Consider the following 27,384-nt stretch of genomic DNA (forward strand, 5'->3'; position numbering starts at 1 on the left):
TCTAACCTTTTCTTTTTGTTTTTCTGTTTTAAAAGTGGCTTTTTCTTTGCAATTCTTCCCATAAGGCCTGCACCCCTGAGTCTTCTCTTTACTGTTGTACGTGAAACTGTTGTTGAGCGGGAAGAATTCAGTGAAGCTGTCAGCTGAGGACATGTGAGGCATCTATTTCTCAAAGTAGAGACTCTGATGTACTTACAGGTGCATCTCAATAAATTAGAATGTTGTGGAGAAGTTCATTTATTTCAGTAATTCAACTCAAATTGTGAAACTCGTGTATTAAATAAATTCAGTGCACACAGACTGAAGTAGTTTAAGTCTTCGGTTCTTTTAATTGTGATGATTTTGGCTCACATTTAACAAAAACCCACCAATTCACTATCTCAAAAAATTAGAATATGGTGACATGCCAATCAGCTAATCAACTCAAAACACCTGCAAAGGTTTCCTGAGCCTTCAAAATGGTCTCTCAGTTTGGTTCACTAGGCTACACAATCATGGGGAAGACTGCTGATCTGACAGTTGTCCAGAAGACAATCATTGACACCCTTCACAAGGAGGGTAAGCCACAAACATTCATTGCCAAAGAAGCTGGCTGTTCACAGAGTGCTGTATCCAAGCATGTTAACAGAAAGTTGAGTGAAAGGAAAAAGTGTGGAAGAAAAAGATGCACAACCAACCGAGAGAACCGCAGCCTTATGAGGATTGTCAAGCAAAATCGATTCAAGAATTTGGGTGAACTTCACAAGGAATGGACTGAGGCTGGGGTCAAGGCATCAAGAGCCACCACACACAGACGTGTCAAGGAATTTGGCTACAGTTGTCGTATTCCTCTTGTTAAGCCACTCCTGAACCACAGACAATGTCAGAGGCGTCTTACCTGGGCTAAGGAGAAGAAGAACTGGACTGTTGCCCAGTGGTCCAAAGTCCTCTTTTCAGATGAGAGCAAGTTTTGTATTTCATTTGGAAACCAAGGTCCTAGAATCTGGAGGAAGGGTGGAGAAGCTCATAGCCCAAGTTGCTTGAAGTCCCGTGTTAAGTTTCCACAGTCTGTGATGATTTGGGGTGCAATGTCATCTGCTGGTTTTGGTCCATTGTGTTTTTTGAAAACCAAAGTCACTGCACCCGTTTACCAAGAAATTTTGGAGCACTTCATGCTTCCTTCTGCTGACCAGCTTTTTAAAGATGCTGATTTCATTTTCCAGCAGGAATTGGCACCTGCCCACACTGCCAAAAGCACCAAAAGTTGGTTAAATGACCATGGTGTTGGTGTGCTTGACTGGCCAGCAAACTCACCAGACCTGAACCTCATAGACAATCTATGGGGTATTGTCAAGAGGAAAATGAGAAACAAGAGACCAAAAAATGCAGATGAGCTGAAGGCCACTGTCAAAGAAACCTGGGCTTCCATACCACCTCAGCAGTGCCACAAACTGATCACCTCCATGCCACGCCGAATTGAGGCAGTAATTAAAGCAAAAGGAGCCCCTACCAAGTATTGAGTACATATACAGTAAATGAACATACTTTCCAGAAGGCCAACAATTCACTAAAAATGTTTTTTTTATTGGTCTTATGATGTATTCTAATTTTTTGAGATAGTGAATTGGTGGGTTTTTGTTAAATGTGAGCCAAAATCATCACAATTAAAAGAACCAAAGACTTAAACTACTTCAGTCTGTGTGCATTGAATTTGTTTAATACACGAGTTTCACAATTTGAGTTGAATTACTGAAATAAATGAACTTTTCCACAACATTCTAATTTATTGAGATGCACCTGTATCTTCTTGTTTAGTTGTACATCTGGCCTTCCACATCTCTTTCTGTCCTTGTTAGAGCCAGTTGCTCTTTGTCTTTTTGAAGACTGTAGTGTACACCTTTGTATGAAATCTTCACTTTTTTGGCAATTTCAAGCATTGTATAGCCTTCATTCCTCAAAACAATGATTGACTGATGAGTTTCTAGAGAAAGCTTTTTCTTTTTTGCCATTTTTGACCTAATATTGACCTTAAGACATGCCAGTCTATTGCATACTGTGGCAACTCAAAAACAAAGACAATGTTAAACTTCATTTAATGAACCAAATAGCGTTCAGTAGTGTTTGATATTAATGGCAAGTGATTTTCTAGTAACTAATTAGCAATTTAGCATGATTACTCAAGGATAAGGTGTTACGGTGATGGCTGCTGGAAATGGGGCCTGTCTATATTTGATAAAAAAAATGACTTTTTTCAAATAGTGATGGTGCTGTTTATAGTGATACTTTGTGATCAGCTGAATGCCACTTTGGTGAATTAATGTACCAATTTCCTTCTGAAACAGCAAAATCTGTACATTATTCCAAACTTTTGGCCACCAGTGTATTTTAAAGCAAGGTTGTCAATCAGAACATATTACATGTTCAAAAGTTCAGACATATTTATAACAGATACTTCTCCTTTACATTCATCCTCAAACATAAGATAGTAGATAGCCATAAGCAGATAGATACTCCAAAAACAGGGCCCATTTTTTTTTTTTTTTTTTTACTGTAGGCTACTCTAAACCCTGTAGTTTATTATTTCTTTATTATTAAGACCTAATAACTTTAATTAATGTATTTTATATACATTTATGTACAGATATATTACTATTATTATTATTAAAACAGCAACAGTTAGCAATTTTAAATAATACACAAAAGGCAATGTTTGAAAAAAATATTACAAAAAGTATTTTTATTTGCAACAAATTAACAGTAATAAATAAGAGATTATTGTTGTTAGAACAGCTGCGCTGCGTCGTCATAGTAACGTTTCAGGCGAAGATAAAGTGGAAGTCACAAAACACAGTTATTACTGCCTTTATCACGGGTGTTCCAAACGGCCATACATGAGGCGAGAGTGCCCTGCTCCCTTCAGAGTTCTCACTTCAAGGGCTCAGCCCTTCAGAAGGAGTAGGGCATAGGGATGATCACTTGAATTCGCTCAGAGCCTGAAAGCTGCGTCTCTGTGAATGTGAGAGAGCACTATGGCAAGCCGATTTAGCTTTTAATGCATCCAGCGTTACTCGTTGTAATTGTAATTGTATTTGTACTAGTAATATTTCAATCAAAGAGCTTTACAATATATTTTCTACTAGTAAGAATTCCAATTAGAGAGTGCTCTATTTGCATTTCTATTAGTGAGAATGCAAAATTTTGCAGAGCTCTACAACTGAATTACAGAGCTCTGCAATTGCCTTTTTACTAGTAACAATTCCAATTAAAGAGCTCTGTAATTCAATTCTTACTAGCAAAAATTGGATTACAGAGCTCTCACATTCAATTTTCACTAGAAAGAATTTCAATTACAGAGCTCTATAATTGAATTCTTACTAGTAAAAACTTGAATTCATTAGATGCAAAACAGAAGCGATTACACCCATTTCCCTCTCCAAATCCCACCTGAGGCAGGCTACATTTCAAAATAAAGGCCATGTGTGACATGGTAAGATATTAGCATGAAATATTTTTACAAGCTTATTTAGCAAACACATTGATTGCATTCACAAAGTGTCAGAATTATCGAGAATATTGATATGAAAACACAAATATACATTGTTATTGAAAGATAATATTTAATCACTATATTCATTCATTTCTGTATACTCTTTGAAAAGATTATGCAAAAAAGTTCAAAGACGTTTTACACATGTCAGAAACTCATACAGTCCACTGCGTTCAACAGTATAGTTTTTTAGAATCCTGCCAGTCAGACACTTGTGGATTTTGTCCCAAAAATTATACATATATATATATATATATATATATATATATATATATATATATATATATATATATATATATATTTATTATTACAATGTTTTGAATGCAAATGTGTAGATTATGTGAAAGTTTGCAAAGAGTACAGAGATGTATGTGCAAAACAGTAGAAAGACAAGTAGTTTTAATTTTTTATCATAAAGGAGGATAGCACATTTTTTTCGTGTTTTTTAATTGAATAAAATGTTTTTCTACGTATTATTTTTTCATTTACCCTGGCATTGTTTTTCCTTCTTTCACAAGTTGTGCCTAATGTACAAAATATATGACTATATTGAATATTTTTTATAACAGAATTTGTTATTGTTTTAATCTTTTTAATAATATAATAATATGTGTTATATAATAATAGTATAATAATATGTGATATAATATATAATCATATATAATCATATACTGACTGTATATCCCCCATATATATATATCCCCCATATATATCTTGAACATGAATATGCTTGAGGCACCATTACCATAATGAGATGGCACTGAATAGAGAGCTCTACATTGCAATTCTTACTAGTAAGAATCACTATTGCAGAGCTCTACAATTGCATTTTTACAAGAATCTGATTACATAGCTCTGCAATTGCATTTTTACTACTAAAAAAATAACTGCAGACCTCTATAATTGAATTAGAGAGCTCTGCAAGTTAATTTTTACTAGTAAGAAATGCAATTAAAGAGGTCTGCAATTGCATTCTTACTAGTGAAAATGTATTTGCAGAGCTCTCTAATTCAAATACAGAGCTCTGCAATGAAACATCTTTAATGTGAAATTGTTTTTTTTGTTTGTTTGTTTGTTTGTTTGTTTGTTTGTTTTTTTATTAGAGAGCTCTCTAATTGGAATTCTAACTAGTAAAAATTCAATTTTAGAGCTTTGTAATTGGTATTCTTACTAGTAAATTATGTAATTATGATGAGTAACGCTGGGAACATTAAAAGATAATTTGGCTTTCCATACGGATACTACACACGTATTTTCATGTTTCACCTAAGAATGCATTGTCCTGTCAGATCAGTCAGATTCGAGTCACTAAATCAATATCCCCAACAGTTCGCTGATATGTGCAGGAATGCAAATATGAGAGCACGTAGAACTCTCTTGCGAAAATGTTTATTTTTATTTTCTCCTACAAACTCATTTTCCCATCACCATGTCCACTCAGGGACTCCGTTAAGTGGACTTTGGAAACAAGCTCTGCCGTGCAGCTAGCTCTCTCACTCCGTCATGCTATTATCATTACTGAATGCATTAGATGTTAAGAGCTTTTTGAGCTTTCTTCTCATATCGTTACTAATTTTTGACATATGGAAGAATAAGAATGCGCCAAACTTTCCACCAGGACCATGGGGCTTTCCTTTCCTTGGCAACGTTTTCTTCGATTTCAGCTATCGTGCAATCGATAAGGTACATGTATCAAATATGCTACTTTTATTTATATTAAAGAAGAACTAATTCATTATAAAGGCTTTGGTGTGTGTTAATGTTGTACATTTAATAATAATAATAATAATTATATATATATATATATATATATATATATATATATATATATATATATATATATATATTTCCATATATTGGCGCGATCCAAAACAAGTGAACATCAACAATATGTAGTTAACATTTCGTCACGACATTCAGCGAGTCTCTAAGAGCACTTCAGTTCGGTAAAGTTCGACATATATTCACAGATTCGAACTTCCCAGATCAGTAACTCATAAAAAACTCGCAAAGAGCTACAAACTAATTTTCATCAAAACGAGCCGTCCTCCGAGCTGGACAAATAACATTTGTCTCTAAGTGCAGCCGGCTGTGAGATGAGTGCGCAGGGACCGTCTACAAAGTGCAACACCGAAAAGCGATACTACAAAAATATTCAATAACTTCACTCTTACAAAGTGTAGTGTCACCAAAATCACTTCACACATCAGTGGTCTCCTGTTGGTTATACTACAACACTTAGTTTGGAAAAACTTGTTTTTGCATAATTTGGGGAATTTTTATTAGGAAAAAATATTCAATAACTTTGCTCTTATACAATGGAGTGTCACCAAATTCACTTCACACATCAGTGGTCTCCTGTTGGTTATACTACAATACTTAGGGAAAAAAGGCTTTTGCATAATTTTGGGGAATTTTATTAGGGAAAATATTCAATAAATTCACTCTTATACGGTGTAGTACCATCAATTTCAGTTCACACATCAATGGTCTCCTTTTGGTTATACTACAACACTTAGTTTGGAGAAATGTGCTTTTGCATAAATTTGGGGATTTTTTTTTTTTTTATTGGAAAAAATATTCAGTATCTTTACTCTTATGCAGTGTAGTACCATCAAAATCAGTTTACACATCAGTGGTCTCCTGTTGGATATACTACAACACTTAGTTTGGAAAAAATGTGCTTTTGCATAATTTGGGGGAATTTTTATTGGGAAAAATATTCAATAACTTTACTCTTATGAGATGGAGTGTCACCAAATTCACTTTACATGTGAATAAAAAAAAAAATCCCCAAATTTATGCAAAAGCACATTTCTCCAAACTAAGTGTTGTAGTATAACCAACAGGAGACCACTGATGTGTGAAGTGATTTTGGTGACACTACACTTTGTAAGAGTGAAGTTATTGAATATTTTTGTAGTATCGCTTTTCGGTGTTGCACTTTGTAGACGGTCCCTGCGCACTCATCTCACAGCCGGCTGCACTTAGAGACAAATGTTATTTGTCCAGCTCGGAGGACGGCTCGTTTTGATGAAAGTTAGTTTGTAGCTCTTTGTCTACCTTACTACGGTTGGAAAGAGGCGTGGTTTGTGTTTTAACAACGTTTCGCTTATGAGTTATTGATCTGGGAAGTTAGAATCTGTGAATATATGTCCAACTTTACCGAACTGAGCACTTTTAGTCCGCATCTGCTAAATGTTCTGTTTTTATATGTACATTTTTTACTATAGACTAAATGGACAATTCTGAATGGTTTCAATGGACAATTCTTACGTAAATAGTACCACTGAAGTGAATGTGTCATTTACGTAAAATAAATAAATAAATAAAAAAGTTTACAATATAGTTTACGTACGTGTTTCATGATTAATATTCATTGTATTTAAAACTGTCCCATTTGAATTCGGTTCTCATAAAAAAAAAATAAAAAAAAAAATAACAAAAATAAAAAAAAATAAAAAAAAAAAACCTTAAAGTGTTAGACTGCTTTAAAAGACGACATTGCAAATTAGCAATGACCAAGTGACTCATTTAGCAGCTGGATGTTATCATGGTTTATTGATTTCAGAGTTAAAGAGAAAGTTCATACAAAAATGAAAAAAAATAAATAAATAAATAAATAAAAAAAATGTGTCATTATATGCTCACCTTCATGTTGTCCCAAAACTGTATGTTATGTTATTTGTTGTTCCGTGGAAGTCAAAAGGAGACATTTTGAAGAATCTTTACACAGTTCTTTTTCATACAACAATACCATACTTCATAGTGACACTGTCTGTTAAGATCCAGAAGGGACGAAAAAGACCGTAAAAGTAGCCGTAATATTCTAAATCCATGTGCTTTTATTTTTTGGTGGAACACAAAAGGATACAAAAATCACACAGCAATTTTCCATTCAGCAACAGGTCAGAGTGACCTCATCTGTCAATCTCCCAAAAGGACAAAAACAGTACATAGTCCATACAGCTTTTGCACTTCTGATAAAATATGGTAATCTGAAGGGATGCAAATTACATTTCAGTGAATAATGACTGAAATTTCGGGCTGTTACTCACACAAAGCTAGCTAAGGCTCAGGACTTATATATAGGGTACTTTAATGGTGCTTTTTGTCTTTGTTAGATCTTGACAGACATGGTCACGTGATTCCTCAAAATGCCATTACTCCTTGTTGTTATCAACATATGAATGTTATCAACACTCAAATTATGCACTGAAAAGAACTTAATTACAGTTGTTCCAACTTCCTTGTTTGTGCACTGTAAAAAAATAAATATATAAAAATTCCACCCACTTCAACTTAAAAACCTAAGTTTAATTGCTGCTTCAAGGTTTTAGGTAAAATCAGTGTGGCTTTACAGACCATTTCAACTCATTATTTTACATCTAGTCTTACATGTTTATATTAAATTCATGTATGTACTGTAAATGTAAATATGATAATATGTACACAATCAGCATTTTAAAATGTATTTATTTTGTTCATGCAGGTGACTGAAAAATTTGGCAACATATTCAGCCTTAGAGAAGGTTATGACAAGATTGTGTTGGTGTCTGGATACAAATTGGTAAAGGAGGTTTTGGTAACACAAGGGGACTGCTTTCTGGACCGACTAATTTCTCCTCTTTTTACAGAGGTGTTTCAAGGAAATGGTAAATTGCCTACTGTTGTCTCTTGTGCATTAGCAGGATTAAAGATTCGCACCCAGATTATGTACAGCTGAAGTCAGAAGTTTACATACACCTTAGCCAAATACATTTAAACTCAGTTTTTCACAAGTCCTGACATTTAATTGTAGAAAACATTCCATAATGCGGAATAACAGTAGAGAGAATGATTTATTTCAGCTTTTATTTCTTTCATCACATTCCCAGTGGGTAAGAAGTTTACATACACTTTGTTAGTATTTGGTAGCATTGCCTTTAAATTGTTTAACTTGGGTCAAACGTTTTGTGTAGCCTTCCACAAGCTTCTCACAGTAAGTTGCTGGAATTTTGGCCCATTCCTCCTGACAGAACTGGTGTAACTGAGTCAGGTTTGTAGGCCTCCTTGCTCACACATGTTTTTTCAGTTCTGCCCACAAACTTTCTATCGGCTTGAGATCAGGGCTTTGTGATGGCCACTCCAGTACCTTGACTTTGTTGTCCTTAAGCCATTTTACCACAACTTTGGAGGTATGCTTGGGGTCATTGTCCAATTGGAAGACCCATTTGCGACCGAGCTTTAACTTCCTGGCTGATGTTTTGAGATGTTGCTTCAATATATCCACATAATTTTCCTTCCTCATGATGCCATCTATTTTGTGAAGTGCACTAATCCCTTCTGCAGCAAAGCACCCCCACAACATGATGCTGCCACCCCCATGCTTCACGGTTGGGATGGTGTTCTTCGGCTTGCAAGCCTCACCCTTTTTCCTCCAAACATAACGATGGTCATTATGGCCAAAAAGTTCCATTTTTGTTTCATCAGACCAGAGGAAATTTCTCCAAAAAGTTAGATCTTTGTCCCCATGTGCACTTGCAAACTGTAGTCCGGCTTTTTTATGGCAATTTTGGAGCAGTGGCTTCTTCCTTGCTGAGCAGCCTTTCAGGTTATGTCGATATAGGACTCGTTTTATTGTGAATATAGATACTTGTCTACCTGTTTCCTCCAGCATCTTCACAAGGTCCTTTGCTGTTGTTCTGGGATTGATTTGCACTTTTCGCACCAAACTACGTTCATCTCTAGGAGACAGAATGCATCTCCTTCCTAAGCAGTATGACGGCTGCGTTTATTTTAAATGGCACTGCAGTGTGACAGATGGAAGTAAAAAACATTCCATGTAGTCTCTTAAAGGAATAGTTCACCATAAAATCAAAATTCTCTCATCATTTACTCACCCTCATGCCATCTCAGATGTGTATGACTTTCTATCTTCTGCAGAACACAAACAGAGATTTTTAGGATAATATCTCTGGTCAATACAATGCAAGATAATGGTGGCCAGAACTCTGAAAGTCCAAAAAGCAGTAATATATAACCTCTTCATAAACTTTCCAGGCATTTCTCTAAGCAATGGATACAGGTGGAGGAAGCAGCGCCACTTTACTGCCTCTCACCTGAAGACCTTTGCAGAGGGTAAAAAAGATTTGGAGTTTCACATTCAACGAGATTGCAAATTCCTATGTGAGGCCTTTGAGCAAGAGCAAGGTATGGTGCTGTATTTGCTCATTTTCTCTATCGAATTTTGATGTGGTATTTAAATGGAACAAGTGAAAAAAATAACACTTTTTCAGATAAGATTTAACTTATTTCTGGGACTGTGTAAACGCAATCGCCCAGTTAGTTGCCTGTGTTTCTTAAGACCCAATAAAAGGACACGACATGCACAGGTTATCTGTCACTCACTCGACGTTGTGTTGATTTAGTGACACTAGGGGTCAGTCTTGGGAGCCCGAGACACCTCTGGTCTTTGATAAAAGGCCAATGAAATTTGGCGAGTGGTATTTGCATGCCACTCCCCCGGACATACGGGTATAAAAGGAGCTGGTATGCAACCACTTCTTGGTTTTCTCTTCGGTCATGCTCTCTGAGCTGAATTCCCATGACTGTTCATTCACCTCTGCTGGATCTGACGGCGCATTTCAGCGGCTTCTCCCTCCTCTGCACTGGTGCACTGCAGAGAATGCCCCTGTGCGCTTCGGCAGAAATAAGAGTATATTTCTCTAAAAGAGAATATTTCTCTAAAAGAGTATATTTCTCTAAAAGAGTGGCACACACGGAACGTCTTCTTAAAGATGCGTCTTTTTAAAGATGCCTTTCCTTGTGTGTTATTCCTGGTTGCACTCGTTATCTCTCGCCTTCGTAAGAAAGCAAGCCACCCCAGAGGCTCCCCGCCTCGGTCCTTTTACCCACGGGTATGAGGCCAGCGCGGCTAGCACTGGGGGGTGATTTGGGGACCCCAATGGGACCGCCTCCGCCGGGTATCCCCCCACGGACCTCCCATTCCCCAGCATGCTCGTCTGCCCCGATCGGGCTTCCGGATGAGTCTGCCGGCTCGTCTCATGGCGAGTTTGACCTCTTATTCGGAGCCCACGAAAGTGATGAGCTCTCAAGCGCAGCATCAGAGAGCGGGCTCGTCCAGTCGGACATGGAAGCCTCAGTGGGGTTCCTCCCTTCGGGTGCGGTCGTCCGGTCACAGGCCGACACGGAGATAATGACATGTTGTCCGGGCAGCCGTGAGTATCGGGCTAGAGTGGAACCCTCCGCTCTTCCCTGAACCCTCGCAGCTCGATGATTGGTTCCTGGGCTCGCAGCGCCACTCAAAGCCACGCCCGCCACGTTCCTTTCTTCCCGGAAGTGCATGAAGAGCTGACAAGGTCGTGGGAGGCACTTTTTACTGCCCAGTCCCGATCTTTTCAGCTTCCCTGCCCTCACTACCCTCGATGGTGGGGCGGCCAAGGGCTATTCGGCAATCCCCCGGTGGATAAAGACGCTCGCGGTGCACTTATACCCGCAGAGCGCCGCCACCTGGCGCAGGTGACCAAAGCCCCTGTCCAAGGCCTGTAGGTTTATGTCATCTCTGACGGCCAAGGCCTACAGTGCCGCTGGACAAGCCGCCTCCGCCCTGCATGCCATGGCTCTCCTGCAAGTCCGCCAGGGCGCTAAAGGAACTGCATGAGGGTAGTTCCGCCCCGGGATTGATGCAGGAACTGCGCTCGGTGACCGACCTCGCTCTCTGAGTGATGGAGGTCATGGTGCGGTCTCTAGGGCGGACGATGTCCACATTAGTGGTCCGGGAGCGCCACCTTTGGCTCAACCTGGTCGAGATGGGTGAGGCCAAGAGGACACGGTTCCTTGCTGCGCTCATCTCCCAGGCTGGCCTATTCGGTGACACCGTCAAGACTTTACCCAGCAGTTCTCGATGGTGGAGCAGCAGACGGAGGCATATCCTGCCCCGGCGCGGCTCAAGATCCCGCACCCCGTCTGCTCGTCGCCAAGGGCGTTCCCCTGCGGTGACTGCACCGGCTCCGCTGCAGCCTGCCCCTTCGGCCCAGCCCTGGCATGGAGCCCACCGCAGGAAGCAGATGCCACCTGTCTCGCGGCTGCCAAGAACCCATGAAAGGCTTCAAAGCGCCCCTGAGATGGGCGACCCAGGGACGACGAAACCCGCTGCTCTGGAGCTGGTATGCAGACCTCTTCATCCCCCGGTCAGGGCCGGGAGGAGAATCTTTTTGTTACCTTTGCATTTAATTGTGCTGCATGCCCAAGTGGCTGCAGTACCCAGAGTTCAGCAAGAGCGGTTTCCTTGTTCCCTGGGTCACGTATCCGGTGTGCATGGCCATCATCACAACCACCATCCACCACTCTATTTGGCAGGTATGGCGCTCCAGCGGCTGTTTTCTGCCCCTGAGTGCCCAGCTGTGGCACAAATCCGCCCCCGATGTGACAGTCTACATGGGTCATGAGGACAGGCCTCTTCCTCCCCCGTCCCAGGCTGTTCTGGGGGTGGTCACAAGGAGCCAGGTAAGTGCTCCGATGTCCCTAGACTCAGCACAGCCACAACATGGTGTGGCACCTTGAGCTCCGCCCCGCCGTGAGGCCCCACCTGCCGGTACGTCCGACAATGTTGTCCCTTTGGTCCACCTTGCGTGGAACTTGGATGCGTGGCTTGCGCTTTCCAATCCATCGCAATGGCTGGTCCGGACCATCCGACTCGGCTACGCGATTCAGTTCACCAGGCGTCCGCCCAGGTTCCGCGGTATCCACTTCACCTTGGTGAAGGACGAAAATGCTGCTACCTTGCATGCAGAGATCGCTACCCTCCTACGGAAGGGTGCGATAGAACCTGTCCCTCCAGCCGAGATGAAGGGGTTTTACAGCCCCTACTTCATCGTACTGAAAAAAGGCGGTGGGATGCGGCCAATCTTGGACCTGTGAGTACTGAACCAGGCTTTACACAGACTCCCGTTCAAGATGCTGACGCAAAACGCATTCTGGCGAGCGTCCGTCATCGAGATTGGTTCGCGGCGGTAGACCTGAAGTACGTGTACTTCCACATCTCAATTCTACCTCGACACAGACCCTTCCTGCGGTTTGCATTTGAGGGTCAGGCGTATCAGTACAAGGTCCTCCTTTTCGGCCTGTCCTTGTCTCCTCGCGTCTTCACGAAAGTCGCAGAGGCAGCCCTTGCCCCGTTAAGGGAAGTGGGCATTCGCATTCTCAACTATCTCAACGATTGGCTAATCCTAGCTCACTCTTGGGACATGTTGTGTGCACACAGGGACTTGGTGCTCTCATACCTCAGCCGATTAGGGCTTCGGGTCAACCTCCCGGTTCAGAGCATCTCTTTCCTCGGTTTAGAGTTGAACTCAGTCTCTTTGACAGCGCGCCTCATGAACGAGTGCGCCCAGTTGGTGCTGGCCTGTTTTAAGGATGCTTATGGCATCCTCAGCAGTGGCCACCCCGCTCGGATTGATGCACATGAGACCACTTCAGCACCGGCTTCAGACTCGAGTCCCAAGATGGGCATGGCGCTGCGGGACAGACGCCTACAAAACGGGCTGGGGCACTGTTTGCATCGGGCACACAGCCGCCGGCTTGTGGACGGGCCCGCGACTGCATTGGCATATCAACTGCCTCGAGTTGTTGACAATTCTGCTCGCCCTGCGGAGGTTTCGGCTATTGATCCAGGGCAAGCACGTGTTAGTTCGGACAGACAACACGGCAACGGTAGCATATGTCAACCGCCAAGGCGGTCTGTGCTCTCGTTGTATGTCACAACTCGTCCGCCATCTCCTCCTCTGGAGTCAGCAGCACTTCAAGTCGCTGTGAGCCACTCACATCCCTGGCAACCTCATCACTACAGCGGACGTGCTGTCACGGCAGGTTACCCTCAGGGGAGAGTGGAGACTCCATTCTCAGGTGGTCCAGCTGATTTGGAGTCGATTCGAACAGGCACAGGTGGACCTGTTCGCCTTCCAAGAATCCTCCCACTGCCGGCTCTGGTACGCCCTGACCGAAGCACCCCTCGGCATAGACGTGCTGGCACACAGCTGGCCCCCTGGCCTGTGCAAATATGCGTTTCCCAGGGAGTACAAGGAGCAGGTCATCCTGGTAGCACCCTACTGGCCCACCCAGACGTGCTTCTGAGACCTCACACTCCTCGCAATTCCCCTGAGGAAAGACCTTCTTTCTCAGGGACAGGGCACCATCTGGCACCCACGACCAGACCTCTGGAATCTCCATGTCTGGGCCCTGGACGGGACACGGAAGACCTAAGTGGTCTACCACCCGCAGTTGTAGACACAATCACTCAGGCTAGGGCCCCCTCTACCAGGCGCCTGTATGCCTTTAAGTGGCATCTGTTCACAAAGTGGTGTTCGTCCCGATGGGAAGACCCCCAGAGATGCGCAGTCGGATCAGTGCTTTCCTTCCTGCAGGAGAGGTTGGAAGGGTGGCTGTCCCCTTCCACCTTGAAGGTGTACATTGCTGCTATAGCAGCACCATGGTGTCATGCACAGTGGACGGTAAGTCCTTAGGGAAGCACGACCTGATCATCAGGTTCCTGAGAGGCGCCAGGAGGCCGAATCCCCCGCGCCTCGTTCCCTCACTGTAGTTCTTCAGGGTCTACAGAGAGCCCCCTTTGAGCCTTTGCAGTCAGCTGAGTTTAAGGCACTCTCTTTGAAGACTGCCCTCCTGACTGCGCTCACTTCCATCAAGAGGGTAGGAGACCAGCGCTCTCTGTCAGCAAAATGTGCCTGGAGTTCGGTCCAGGCTACTCTCAGGTGATCCTGAGACCCCGACCGGGCTATGTGCCCAAGGTTCCCACGACCCCTTTTAGGGACCAGGTAGTGAACCTGCGAGCACTGCCCCAGGAGGCAGACCCAGCCCTGTCGTTGCTGTCTGGTGCGCGTTTTACGCATCTATTTGGATTGCACGCAGAGCTTTAGGATCTCTGAGCAGCTCTTTGTCTGCTTTGGCGCACAGCGGAAAGGAAGTGCTGTCTCCATGCAGAGGATCGCCCACTGGCTCATTGATGCCATAGCTATGGCATATCATGCCCAGGACGTGCTGCCCCCGGTAGGGCTACGAGCCCATTCTACCGGGGGCATAGCGGCTTCCTGGGCCCTGGCCAGGGGTGCCTCTCTAACAGACATTTGCAGAGCAGCGGGCTGGGCAACACCCAACACCTTTGCAAGGTTCTACAACCTCCAGGTGGAACTGGTTTCGTCCCAGGTAGTGGCATGCAATACAAGCGGATAAGCCTGGGATAGCCAGCCTGGTGTATCGCTTGCACATAGTGCCTTTCACCTCCTCTGAGCTGAAGACATGCGCCATTAATTCCCAGTAGTGTTCACAAACTATGTTCCCTGGTTGACTTCCTCCGAGCCCTGTGGCAGTTGAGTTTTCAGAGAGACTCGCTGCTGTCCCAGTACACATGCTAACTAAGAGCCCTGTTCTGGGGTAGGTGCTCCGCATGTGGTGGTTCCCTGTAAGGTAACCCCATGCAATGTATATCTTCCACTAATTAGTTTCCCTGTTGGCAAACTACGTCTTCCTTCGGCAGAGCCCCCTCTGCCACAGTCTCCATGTTTGTAGTAACTCCTCCCCCGTTGGGTAGGATCTACCATGAGACACTCCTAATGGTCGGCAAGACCATGTGACGTATTTTCCACTTAAATACCCCCCCCCCTTTGGGCGAGGTGTGGTCTCCGCGGTGTCCTCCCCTTGGGAGGGACACCCCCCGACTAGACCTGGTGGCCCAGTCGGATAATCCCCTTTCTTTTTTAGGGAGTGGAAATAAAGAAGGGGAAAAGAGACCATGACTGGGTTAGCCTGTCTCTATCTTTTGGGTAGTCGACTTGTCCCCAAAGGGCCGTTTGACACTCATAACTATGTTGGGGGAGATTACGTGCCGGCCTGGTGTGCTGGCTATGAGGCACACAGTGGTCTGCCCATCACACACCGCCAGTTCACGTAACACAGTTCAGCCAGTTGTGGCGTTTCGTATATGGACCCCTAGTGTCACTACATCGACACAACGTCGAGTGAGTGACAGATAGGGAACGTCCTGGTTACTTGTGTAACCTCCGTTCCCTGATGGAGGGAACGAGACGTTGTGTCCCTCCTGCCACAACGCTGAACTACCCGCTGAAATGGCGGGACCTTGTCTCGGCTCCTCAGCATTAAACCTGAATGAGTGGTTGCATACCAGCTCCTTTTATACCCGTATGTCTGGGGGAGTGGCATGCAAATACCACTCGCCAATTTTCATTGGCCTTTTATCAAAGACCAGAGGTGTCTCGGGCTCCCAAGAGTGACTTCTAGTGTCACTACATCGACACAACGTCTCGTTCCCTCCTTCAGGGAGCGGAGGTTACGCAAGTAACCAGGACGTTTTCTTTCCTGTATTATTATGCATTATTTTTTAAAAAAATCATTTTATTTATTTATTTATTTCCCTGAAGTCCACTAAATGTGTATATGTGCTACAGTACATCAATTATTATTTGTTTATTTTAACATAAAATACATTTTTAAATGCATATATCTTCTAAAATGTTTATTTTGTCAACTTTTAGGAGTACACTAGCATACAGATGGTCTAACAGATAATGGCTGGGTTTCCCGATAACATTGCAACTTAAGCTTTAATTATCATCTTAACTAACCTCACTCATTATTTTACGATAGAGTAATGCCTGTTTCCCAAACCAGCACGTAGATCATTTGTTATGAAGTTGAACTTAAGTGCTTCATTACGGGAACTGTCCAGTCCAAAGGTGCTGATCACTTTGACCAATAAGTCCAGGAGTTTGTCTTCTCAACATGAAAATAAGGTGGAAATACTGACAAACATGGAAGTTGTTTGTAACCTTGTCGAGGCGGCGAAATTTATTACATAACTATTACAGAATTTAATTAAAGAAATAATTATGGCTTTAGTAAGACAGAGTTTCAGATGTATTGATGCTCAGTCATAGAGATTATTGAAAGTGATGCAATAAATGCATGTATTGTGAATGTATGCGATGTGAATCATAAGGGGCTCTCATGTAGCCTGAAGTTTTTGGTCTGGAAACTGAACAAATGCACATAGAACAGGATTAAAATGAAGGGAATCAGTACTGAACTACTCATAGACCTGTCTAAATATTAATAGATCATCTGGTTAGAGTTCAAGGTTCTGTGTACTTGTAGCCTTACTGACATTATGCATCATGCAATTTGTTACTGCCTTGTAAAAAGACTATAGGCGAGCCGATTTGAACCAGCCACTGGAGGAACAAAGAAGAGGAGGAGTATGAAGAGAGAGAGAGAGAGAGAGAGAGAGAGAGAGGGAATCTTTCAGTGCACACTCTCGCTCTAATCTCCTCTGTTAACCATATTTTAATTATTTATTAAGGCATATTTATTTAAGTTTTAAACTGTGTGGTCACATTACTCACGTCTTCTTAAATAATCTGTTTAATTTGCCATTACAATTATTCTTATCAAAGAAGGCTAATATAACATTTTAACGTATTACGTGTCTTGTAAATCTAGACCTATCACGTCGCATGCACAGTTAAATGTTCCATTGTCTCTGATAAACTGTGAAAGATGCCAGAAAGATATGTTTAAGTTGCACTTAATGGATTTAAGAGCGGTTCAAAGCTCTTGTTAATTTACAGACTTTTTTACGAACTACTTAGATAACGAAGATTTTGGGAAACGACCTTAGAGATTAAGGACTACTTAAGTGCTGCTAACGTTCGACTTAGTGCTTTGGGAAACCCAGCCAATGAAGTATTTTCAAACCTAATTTTTTTAAATTTTTCAAGTTGCCAATACAAATTCAACACAAATTTCATTATGCTATGATTAAAGGAAAAAAGTTGATCTATCAGTCACCTTTGTGAACAACAATTGCAAAGCTCTGTAACCTTCATTTTAATTTTGATAAACCTCTGGACTAGCACACTGAGAAAAAAAAATCTCTCACTTATATGCTAAAGTTTTGCCAAAGTAGAGTAAACAAAGCAGGTCATGCTGTGAAAACATTAAAAGGACCAGTCATGTTCGACTTTTTTTGTTCGCACCCATCCTTATACAAGAGCAGATCACATAAACTGTGATTTTTTCTAAGCACTTTTCAATGCTAATCTTTTTTAACCATTCAGAATCTGGCCCTGATTAACTGAATTATTTGAAAAAATATTCAAATAGCATTATCCATTATCTACTTATATTAAAAATATTATCAATTGACAGGAAGACCTTTCAATCCCCATGATGTCATAAACAATGCCACAGCTAATGTAATTGGATCTTTTGTGTTTGGGAAGCATCTTGACTTCAATGGCACTGACTTCCAGAACCTTCTACATGTAAATTCAGAGTCCGCTCTCTTGAACAATATTCCAGTGATTCAGGTAATTTTTTTCACTATTCTGGCTATGAAATCTGGATTTTGTTTATCAAGTTTACATGAAGCTTACCAATGTTTGGCTTGAAAAAGACTTTTTAACTTATTTTTAGCTTTACAGGGCATTTCCTTGGCTTGTTAAACGTTTCCACGGACCACATGAGACAATTTTATCAAGCTATACAAGATTAACATCTTTCATTAAAAAACAAATTGAGAAACAAAAGAAAGATTGGGATCCTTTTGATCACCGTGACTTCATAGATGCCTACATCGGAGAAATAGATAAGGTAAGATATGAATAATTATTTCTTGCTTTCTATAGTACTTTGTAGTTTGGTACTTTTTCACTTCAGGGTATTAAAGTCAACATGAAAAGGCTATTGCAAGCCATTTTACTTCCACAGTGTGACATACAGTATTTCCTAGCAAATCAAGTAAAATTATAGGTCAGCATTTTATCCTCGAGTAACTGATTGTGAAAAGTAGACATTACATAACAGAATGGATCTAGGTGGTCCAGTGTTTTCTAATCCATTGTTTTATTTTAGAGACGCAAGGATACAGAGGCGGCTTTCACTGTGGATAACCTTGCCTATATCACCGTGGATCTGTTTAAGTCTGGGACACAGACCATGACGGACACCCTACGATGGGCTTTACTTCTGATGATTAAGTACCCCAAAGTCCAAAGTAAGTAAACTTGAAGACATCTATTCAATAAATTCACCATATAACAGTACATGACACAGTATATGAATAGAGTTAATATACAGTTGATGTCAGAAGTTTACATACACTTAGATTGAAGTCAATAAAACTAATTTTATAACCACTGCACAGATTTAATATTAGCAAACTATAGTTTTGGCAAGTCAGTTAGGACATCTACTTTGTGCATGAAATGAGTAATTTTTCCAACAATTGTTTACAGACAGATTGTTTCACTTTTAATTGACTATATCACAATTCCAGTGGGTCAGACATTTACATACACTAAGTTAACTGTGCCTTTAAGCAGCTTTGAAAATTCCAGAAAATGATGTCAAGACTTTAGACAGTTAGCTTCTGATAGGAGGTGTACTGAATTGGATGTGTACCTGTGGATGTATTTTAAGGCCTACCTTCAAATTCAGTGCCTCTTTGCTTGACATCATGGGAAAATCAAAAGAAATCAGCCAAGACCTCAGAAAAAAAATTGTGGACCTCCACAAGTCTGGTTCATCCTTGGGAGAAATTTCTAAATGTCTGAAGGTACCACGTTCATCTGTACAAACAGTAGTACGCAAGTGTAAACACCATGGGTCCACGCAGCCATCATACCGCTCAGGAAGGAGACGGATTCCATCTCCTAGATATGAATGTAGCTTGGTGCGAAAAGTGCAAATCAATCCCAGAACAACAGCAAAGGAGGTAACACTTTATTTTGATGGTCCCAAATAGATATTTAACTGACTATAAGTGACTTATCAACTGGTTTGCTATAGCTAGTAAACAGTGTTTCAACAAACATTCAGTATAAAGTGTTACCACAAATGACCTTGTGAAGATGCTCAAGGAAACAGGTAGACAAGTATCTATATCTACAGTCAAATTAGTCCTATATCAACATAACCTGAAAGGCTGCTCAGCAAGGAAGAAGCCACTGCTCCAAAACCACTAAAAAAGCCGGACTACAGTTTGCAAGTGCACATGGTGACAAAGATCTTACTTTTTGGAGAAATTTCCTCTGGTCTGATGAAACAAAAATGGAACTTTTTGGCCATAATGACCATCGTTATGTTTGGAGGAAAAAGGGTGAGGCCGAATAACACCATCCCAACCGTGAAGCATGGGGGTGGCAGCATCATGTCGTGGGGGTGCTTTGCTGCAGGAGGGACTGATGCACTTCACAAAATAGATGGCATCATGAGGAAGGAAAATTATGTGGATATATTGAAGCAACATCTTAAGACATCAGCCATGAAGTTAAAGCTCGGTTACAAATAGGTCTTCCAAATGGACAATGACCCCAAGCATAACTCCAAAGCTGTAGCAAAATGGCTTAAGGACAACAAAGTCAAGGTATTGGAGTAGCCATCACAAAGCCCTGATCTCAATCCGCTGGAAAATTTGTGGGCAGAACTGAAAAAACGTGTGTGAGAAAGGAGGCCTACAAACCTGACCAGTTCTGTCTTGAGGAATGGGCCAAAATTCCAGCAACTTATTGTGAGAAGCTTGTGGAAGGCTACCCAAAACATTTGACCCAAGTTAAACAATTTAAAGGCAATGCTACCAAATACTAACAAAGTGTATGTAAACTTCTGACCCACTGGGAATGTAATGAAAGAAACAAAAGCTGAAATAAATCATTCTCTCTACTATTATTCTGACATTTCATATTCTTAAAATAAATTAGTGATCCTAACTGACCTAAGGGAATGTTTTCTACAATTAAATGTCAGGAATTGTGAAAAACTGAGTTTAAATATATCTGGCTAAGGTGTATGTAGACTTCTGATTTCAATTGTATGGTCAAAACATATTGTTAACTGAGCCTATAAAAGTGATTGTTTTAATTTTTCAGAGGAAGTCCAAGATGAGATTGATTATGTAATTGGAAAGTTGCGGCACCCATGTTTGGCCGACAGAGGCAGCATGCCGTACACTGACGCAGTTATTCATGAAATTCAGAGAGTGGGCAATATCTTACCTCTAATTGTGCCCCGTCTGACTAGTCGAGACACTACGCTTTCTGGATACATCATCCCTAAAGTAAGAAATAAGACACTTAAGAGCTAATTGGACAGTGCCAGTGTCTTTTAAATATACAAATGAAATGGCTCCACTTGAACTCTATAGGCAAACAAGAGGCTTTTTGCGTTAGAAGACTTTTGAGCATCGTAGCAGTGATGTAGATTAGGTATAAAGTTGTAATGCTTGAGGTCAGATCATTTTTTTTTTCTAAAGTCAACTGACACTCTCGGACCCTTAGAATTAAACATTTGTTGTTTACTGTGCAACTGTGATTTCTTGGCCACATCTTGTAGATCATAAGTTAATACTTGCCACTGTTTTAGACAAAAACTGCAAAATCACCTACTAAATAATATCAACTTTAGCATTGCATTATGTAATGTAAATGTATGTACAGTAATAATATTACTGAATATTACTGAATATTACTACAGGGCAGTGGTGGCTCAGCGGAGGGCAGTGGTGGCTCAGCGGTTAAGGCTCTGGGTTACTGATCAGAAAGTCGGGGGTTCAAGCCCCAGCACCGCCAAGATGCTACTGTTGGGCCCTTGACCCAGGCCCTTGACCCTATCTGCTCCAGGGGTGCCGTATCATGGCTGACCCTGCACTCTGACACCAGCCTAGCTGGGATATGTGAAAAAGAAGAATTTCACTGTATATGTGCAAATGTGTGATAAATAAAGAAAATTATTATTAATATTAAAACTTTTTCTATTTTTCTTTTCACAAGGGCACACTGGTCATCTGTAGTCTTTCTTCTGTGCTGAAGGATTCATCACATTGGGAAAAGCCAAATCAGTTTTACCCTGAACACTTCCTGGATGACCAAAGGCATTTTATGAAACGGGAAGCATTTTATCCATTTTCAGCAGGTAATTTAAGATCTAGGTGCTTAATGGCCCAAATCAATAGATCACACCCTTAAAGCCTGATGATATTCTTCATATGGCTTGTGTCCCTCCTACAATTGGGTCCAGTCATTTTTTGCCACTCGGATCACTTAGAAATGTAATTAGCACACTCCTTTTCAATAAGCTGCACAATTTGATGTATCATTCATGTCTATAGCACAGTTTCGAGTCGGACTCAAGACCAAGTCGAGTGCGAGTCTGATTCTGAGTCGAAAACTGTAACTGTAAACTCAACACAAAGTCATTACATCAATGGTTTAAGCTTATTTTAACCTTCACAACTAAGAAAAGCAATGTGTCAAATGTAACAAAAGCATACCTCTGTTGCATTTCATATTAATATCTACAGTATATAGAAAAGAGTACACCTGCTTTAGAGTCATTACAACCAGGGTTATTGTAGTTTCAAATTTAAAGTAGTTTTTATTACTATTTCATTTTCAATTTGTCCTTTCAATTTAGCTTAGTTTTATCTATAATTATCCCTATCTAAAAAATAGTCTGTACTGAGATTTGTTTTATGTCTATCTGCCGGGGTTTGGAAAAATACACACAAATGATTTAACATCGTAATTATTAACTCGCTGAGAAGTTTGACTGCAAATGGCATGTCGGTAAAGCTGTTTACATGCATGTTTTTTGCTGAAACTGTTTATGACCTTACCACATTTAAGGAATGCCGTTTAAAGGCATTTACATGACCTTACACGTTGTCAAGGGTATATTCCTAAAGGAATATTCTGGGCTCAATACAAATTAGGCTCAGTCGACAGCATTTGTGGAAATCGGCACATTGCGAGTGGTTTTCTCAGGGGTGTTCGTGCACCCAAACCCCTGCATCTTGCAGCGAGTATGATTTTACTGGTTGTGGGGTCCTGTGCGACACTGCCTTTTATAGTATGTTGGCTACATATCTTTCTGTTTTCTTTCCACATGTCGTTAGACATTGGCAGTTGTGTCAGCCATAATTTATGTTATACATTATTCTCCCTAGTACCTTTTAAGCATTTACATTTACATTTATTCATTTGGCAGATGCTTTTATCCAAAGCGATTTACAAAAGAGGAACACATAAGCGAATCATCTTAAAAGAGACAGTGGTACGAAAAGTGCCATATTACAAAGTTTCACTAGCATCAGAATAGTAGCATTCAAAACAGATTAAAGTGCAACAAGGTTTTTTAGTGACTGGTTAAGTGCTCATGGAAAAGAAGTGTTTTTAGCCGTTTTTTGAAGACAGAAAGTAAGTCAGCTTCACAGATGGAGTTGGGAAGGTCATTCCACCAACGTGGAAAGTGTTTTGGTGCCTCTTTGTGTTGGTACAACAAGGCGATGTTCCTTAGCTGACCGCAAGCTTCTAGTGGGCGCATAACTCTGCAGAAATGATTTTAGGTATGCTGGAGCAGACCCAGTGTCTGTTTTGTATGCCAGCATCAGAGCCTTGAACTTGATACGTGCATCAACCGTCAGCCAGTGAGGAGAGACAAGGAGTGGTGTAACATGCGCTCTCATTGGTTCATTAAAGACCAGACGTGCTGCTGCATTCTGGATCATTTTCAGGGGTCTAATTGCACATGCAGCTAGGCCTGCAATGAGAGTGTTACAGTAGTCTTGTCTAGTTATGACAAGTGACTGAACAAGAAGTTGTGTGGCATGTTCAGAGAGGAAGGGTCTTATCATCCTGATATTGTAAAGTGTAAATCTACATGATCTTGCGGTCTTTGAGATGTGGTCTGTGAAACTTAGTTTGTTATCGATGGTTACCCCTAGATTTCTGACCGTTTTGGAAGGCGTTACTGTAGTTGTACCCAGCTGCGCGGTGATGTTGTGTTCAACAGCAGGGTTGGCAGGAAAGACAAGGAGTTCGGTCTTGGCTGGGTTAAGTTGCAGGTGGTGTTCCTTCATCCAGGCCGAGATGTCTGCCAGGCAGGCAGAGATTCGAGCAGTCACTGTGGTGACATGGGCTGGAAAGACAAATAGAGTTGCGTGTCATCAGCGTAGCAGTGGTAAGAGAAACCATGTGCCTGAATGATGGGTCCCAGTGATGTTGTGTATAGAGAGAAGAGAAGTGGCCCAAGCACTGAGCCCTGAGGTACCCCAGTAAGTAGCTGATGTGACTTCGACAACTCACCTCTCCAGGCTACCTTGAAGGACCTACCTGAGAGATAGGAATTAAACCAGTAAAGCATAGTTCCTGTGATGCCCAGTGAAGACAGGGTGGAGAGCGTATTGCGTATTGGTTGAATGATAAGTGTGCCTGTGCGTATGTGTGTGTGCAACACGGTGAACTGCGGATATGACATCAGGGGGTGCTTAAGCTTCATACAAACAGAGATGCATTCATTTATTTTTCTAGGACTTGGGATCCATGCCTTTTTCACGCATCGATAATCGGAAGATTTTCCCGATGATTATTGATATGTATCTGGATTTTTTTCAGAAATAAATTGGGCTGCTCGTTGCACAATAGTCTTTTTCTTTTCAAATATATTTCTCAACACAACTTTAATAAAGTGTGAGCGGCAGGGTAAATTAAAGAGGGTTGCACACCAGATGCACCTGGCAGATGACATGGCACGTTCTAAAATTAGAAACAATTATTTATTTTCTAAAAAGTACGCATCAACATTCTGCAGCGCCACGGAGCGCAAGTCGCATAGTTTTCCATTAAATTCAATCAAATCATTATCAAAGAACAAAGATTATTTACTCTAGTATAACTGGATGATATATTGTATATAAGTATCTTTCATAGAGCATACACAATGTATTTTTAGTAACAAGTATGTCGTTTTGTGGTTTGACAGCTTGAATGAAAGGCCTACATACAGAGAAATTGCAAAATAAACATCGGCATTTCTAATCGTTCAGTTTGCGCAGTTACACCAACCTGCAAACTCATCAACGTCACTTTGTTCATTCTGGTCTTTTTTGCACGTCTGGGCTTTTGTTCATTCAGAAGTACCAAAACTTTCGTAACTTTGGACTAACATCTCCTGTGCCGCATCAGCTCATCCTGTGTGTGTGTGAGATGCATATTATATCGCCCTCTTGTGGTCTCCCAACTCTATTACGCCAGGCTGTTAAACAGAGGCCAACAGTATTGGAAAGCATGCATATTGGGCTTCTAATTTAAATGTTGGCTAATTTTAATATATCAATGCTTCAAAAATATATATCGATAAAATGACGTGCCGATCTATAATCGATATATTGATATTTTATGACATCTCTAATTTCTTGTTTTCGTTATTTTATTTTTGTTTAAATTATTTTTTCTTTTTCTTAGTTTTTCAATGCATCACAAATGCCAAAGATTTCCAGAGTCCCAAAGGCTCAAGTCCAAGTCAAATGCATCCAAGTCCGTGACAAGTCCAAGTTGAACTTGAGAGCGGACTCAAGTCAGAGTCCAAACTTGAATACCACAACTCTACATTGTCGACATTACAACTCAAGGTTCTACTCAGAGTTGTTCACGTCCTCAGACTCGGAAATTATTTGTTTCTATGGTAATGCTCATAACACCAAAATGGATCCGTGTGCAGCTTTATTGTTGATGTAATCTTTAATCACTACATTAATTCAATAATTCACCTCTATGTTTTAGCAAAATGTTTAAGAACAAAGACGAACAGCTCTCCAGGTATCAGTGGCTATAATAAAATGGCATATCACATAGACATTTGTGTAAACTACTTTTAACTGTGGAGGCCGCTGCCATTCTGGTGCTTTTTACTTGACATCATGATTGTCAAATCTCAGCTTCCATAAAATTCCAACATTTATGAGTTCAGGAAAGACCGTTTGAACGAGTGAACGAGTATTACAAGTCGGAAACTTGTAATAACGGCAATTTCAACATATTGTGAGCGTTTATTTAGGGTTAGGTGTTATTTCAAATCAAACAGTAGTAGTGATGCTTGATAATTGGGTGATTCTCTGAAACCTGTCAAGAAAATGTCCTGGTTATATTTAACCCCCAAAATAAAATAAAGAAATTATATTTAGCATATTTTCCCTCCATTGTTTTCAATGCTGATTTTCATTATGTAATTTTTACTGTATTACAGTAAAACTATTTTTAATTCAAATTAGCAAAAATTAAAGGCAGTACCAAGGGAGTACTGCTATGATGTATTAATACTTTAAAATTTACATAATATGTCATTTTCTTCACATTGCAGTTCACATGCTAATTGGATTGATAAAATGTGCGTGATTGTCATGAAAATGATCTCACAATGTAAAAATTGTAATGGCCCTAAAATGTAAATTTTTTTAAATGTAAAATATAATTTATTCATTTATTTGCTTGGAGTAAAATAGGAGCAGGACATTTTCTTGACAGGTTTTGTGAATATTTCTTACTAACCGTAACCTTGTTATGAAGAGCAGAGTTTCTTTTTAAGCTTTCTAGAAAGTATTTTATATATGTATCCTACCTTTAAATTCTCCAGGGAAAAGAGCATGTCTGGGTGAACAACTGGCACGGAATGCACTCTTCCTGTTCTTTACTTCCCTGCTTCAGAGGTTTTCTTTCTCGCCTCCTGAGGGACTAGAAGAATCTTGCCTTGAGCCCCAGGAAGCAGTCAATATGTCCCCTAAACCCTTCCAGATATGTGGGACATTACGTTGATAAAGCAATGGGTCACAATTTAATTCTTCTGATTTTGTGCTAATTCCTAAGATGCAGTCAAAATGAACATTAGTCACTAATGCTATGAGTTAATACTGTATATATGCATTAGCATTTATTTGAGTGAATTTGACTTAATTTAAAAGATCCTGTGCAAAATTATTAACTTAATGACAAAGGTTATAAAAGCTTTAGATACTAAATAATAATATAGTAAACAATGCTGTATAATAGTGTTTATGGTAGGACTGTATCCTTATGTCAGTATATTAAAAAGCTTCAAATTTGATTAAGATGATTAGACTTCAGATTCTTAATTACAATTTAAATATAATGCTATGAATTAGTATGTAGTTGTTGTGATGTAACAAACATTCTGTAAATTCCTGAAGAACAAAAATATGATGTTTTTGGGATCTAATGTTTTGGTATGTCTGTGTGTTTCTTTCTTTTTTTTTTTTTTTTTTTTTTTTGCGATTAAAAAATTACAACCAAATCTGCATTGTTTTGTGTGAACTTTTTATTTAAAAAAACAAACAAAAAAAAAAAACATTTAATCTGTCTTTTCTTGTAACATAAATATGTTCCGGAATAGTTTTTATTTGTATCGACTGTTGCCTTTTGCTTGCTCACTGGGTGTTGTATGGCACTTTCTTTGCACAGCTAATTTTGAACAAAATTTATTGTGAAAAGTGCATTACAAATAGAAAAGTGCACTACAAATTCATGTCAAATATTTCTCTTCAGGTTCGTTGACATAAATATTTTTCCGCATAATGTTTTATTAGTACAATGAATTAAAATCCATTTATTTTGTTTTGTAGTATTTACTATTTTCACATAAAAATAGGTCTTTATTAGTAGTACACTAAAAAAAAAGGGAAAACTAAACTAGTACACTTGAAATCTTAAAATAAAAATGCATTACTTAATACATTTATGTTTAAGATGAGAACATAATTATATTGCATAAAGTCCAAGTGACATTCAACACAGTCATCAGAAGGTGACACGATCACATTGCTATGAAATGTTTAAATGGATTCAGACTTCTAGCGGATGGTGTTCACTCAACGTGACATTTACTGTTTGCTCAATTAACTTATTTAAAATGAGCTAATGCAACACAATTCTTTAGCATTTGGCCTCAACTTAATTTCACTGTGTACAATCCATCTATGT

General features: G+C 40.4%; 1 protein-coding gene across 1 annotated transcript; it reads left to right on the forward strand.

Moving 5' to 3' along the window:
- The first annotated feature begins 4,972 nt into the window (after positions 1 to 4,972).
- On the forward strand, positions 4,973 to 26,645 carry LOC127426173 (cytochrome P450 2J2-like). Its single transcript, XM_051672788.1, has 9 exons — positions 4,973 to 5,209; positions 8,019 to 8,181; positions 9,569 to 9,718; positions 17,765 to 17,925; positions 18,032 to 18,208; positions 18,470 to 18,611; positions 20,485 to 20,672; positions 21,385 to 21,526; positions 26,024 to 26,645. The coding sequence occupies exons 1-9, from the start codon at positions 5,030 to 5,032 to the stop codon at positions 26,200 to 26,202; spliced, it is 1,482 nt and encodes a 493-aa protein (XP_051528748.1). The 5' UTR covers positions 4,973 to 5,029; the 3' UTR covers positions 26,203 to 26,645.
- The last annotated feature ends 739 nt before the right edge of the window (positions 26,646 to 27,384 follow it).

This window comes from Myxocyprinus asiaticus, chromosome 3 (genome assembly GCF_019703515.2).
Source record: "Myxocyprinus asiaticus isolate MX2 ecotype Aquarium Trade chromosome 3, UBuf_Myxa_2, whole genome shotgun sequence".
NCBI lineage: Eukaryota > Metazoa > Chordata > Actinopteri > Cypriniformes > Catostomidae > Myxocyprinus > Myxocyprinus asiaticus.

Excerpts from the sequence above, each read along its gene's own strand:
- LOC127426173 (XM_051672788.1), top strand. The coding sequence starts at position 5,030 with ATGCTATTATCATTACTGAATGCATTAGATGTTAAGAGCTTTTTGAGC. Across the intron at positions 5,210-8,018 it reads GCTATCGTGCAATCGATAAG|GTGACTGAAAAATTTGGCAA; the intron begins GTACATGTATCA and ends TTGTTCATGCAG. Across the intron at positions 18,612-20,484 it reads TAAGTACCCCAAAGTCCAAA|AGGAAGTCCAAGATGAGATT; the intron begins GTAAGTAAACTT and ends TTAATTTTTCAG.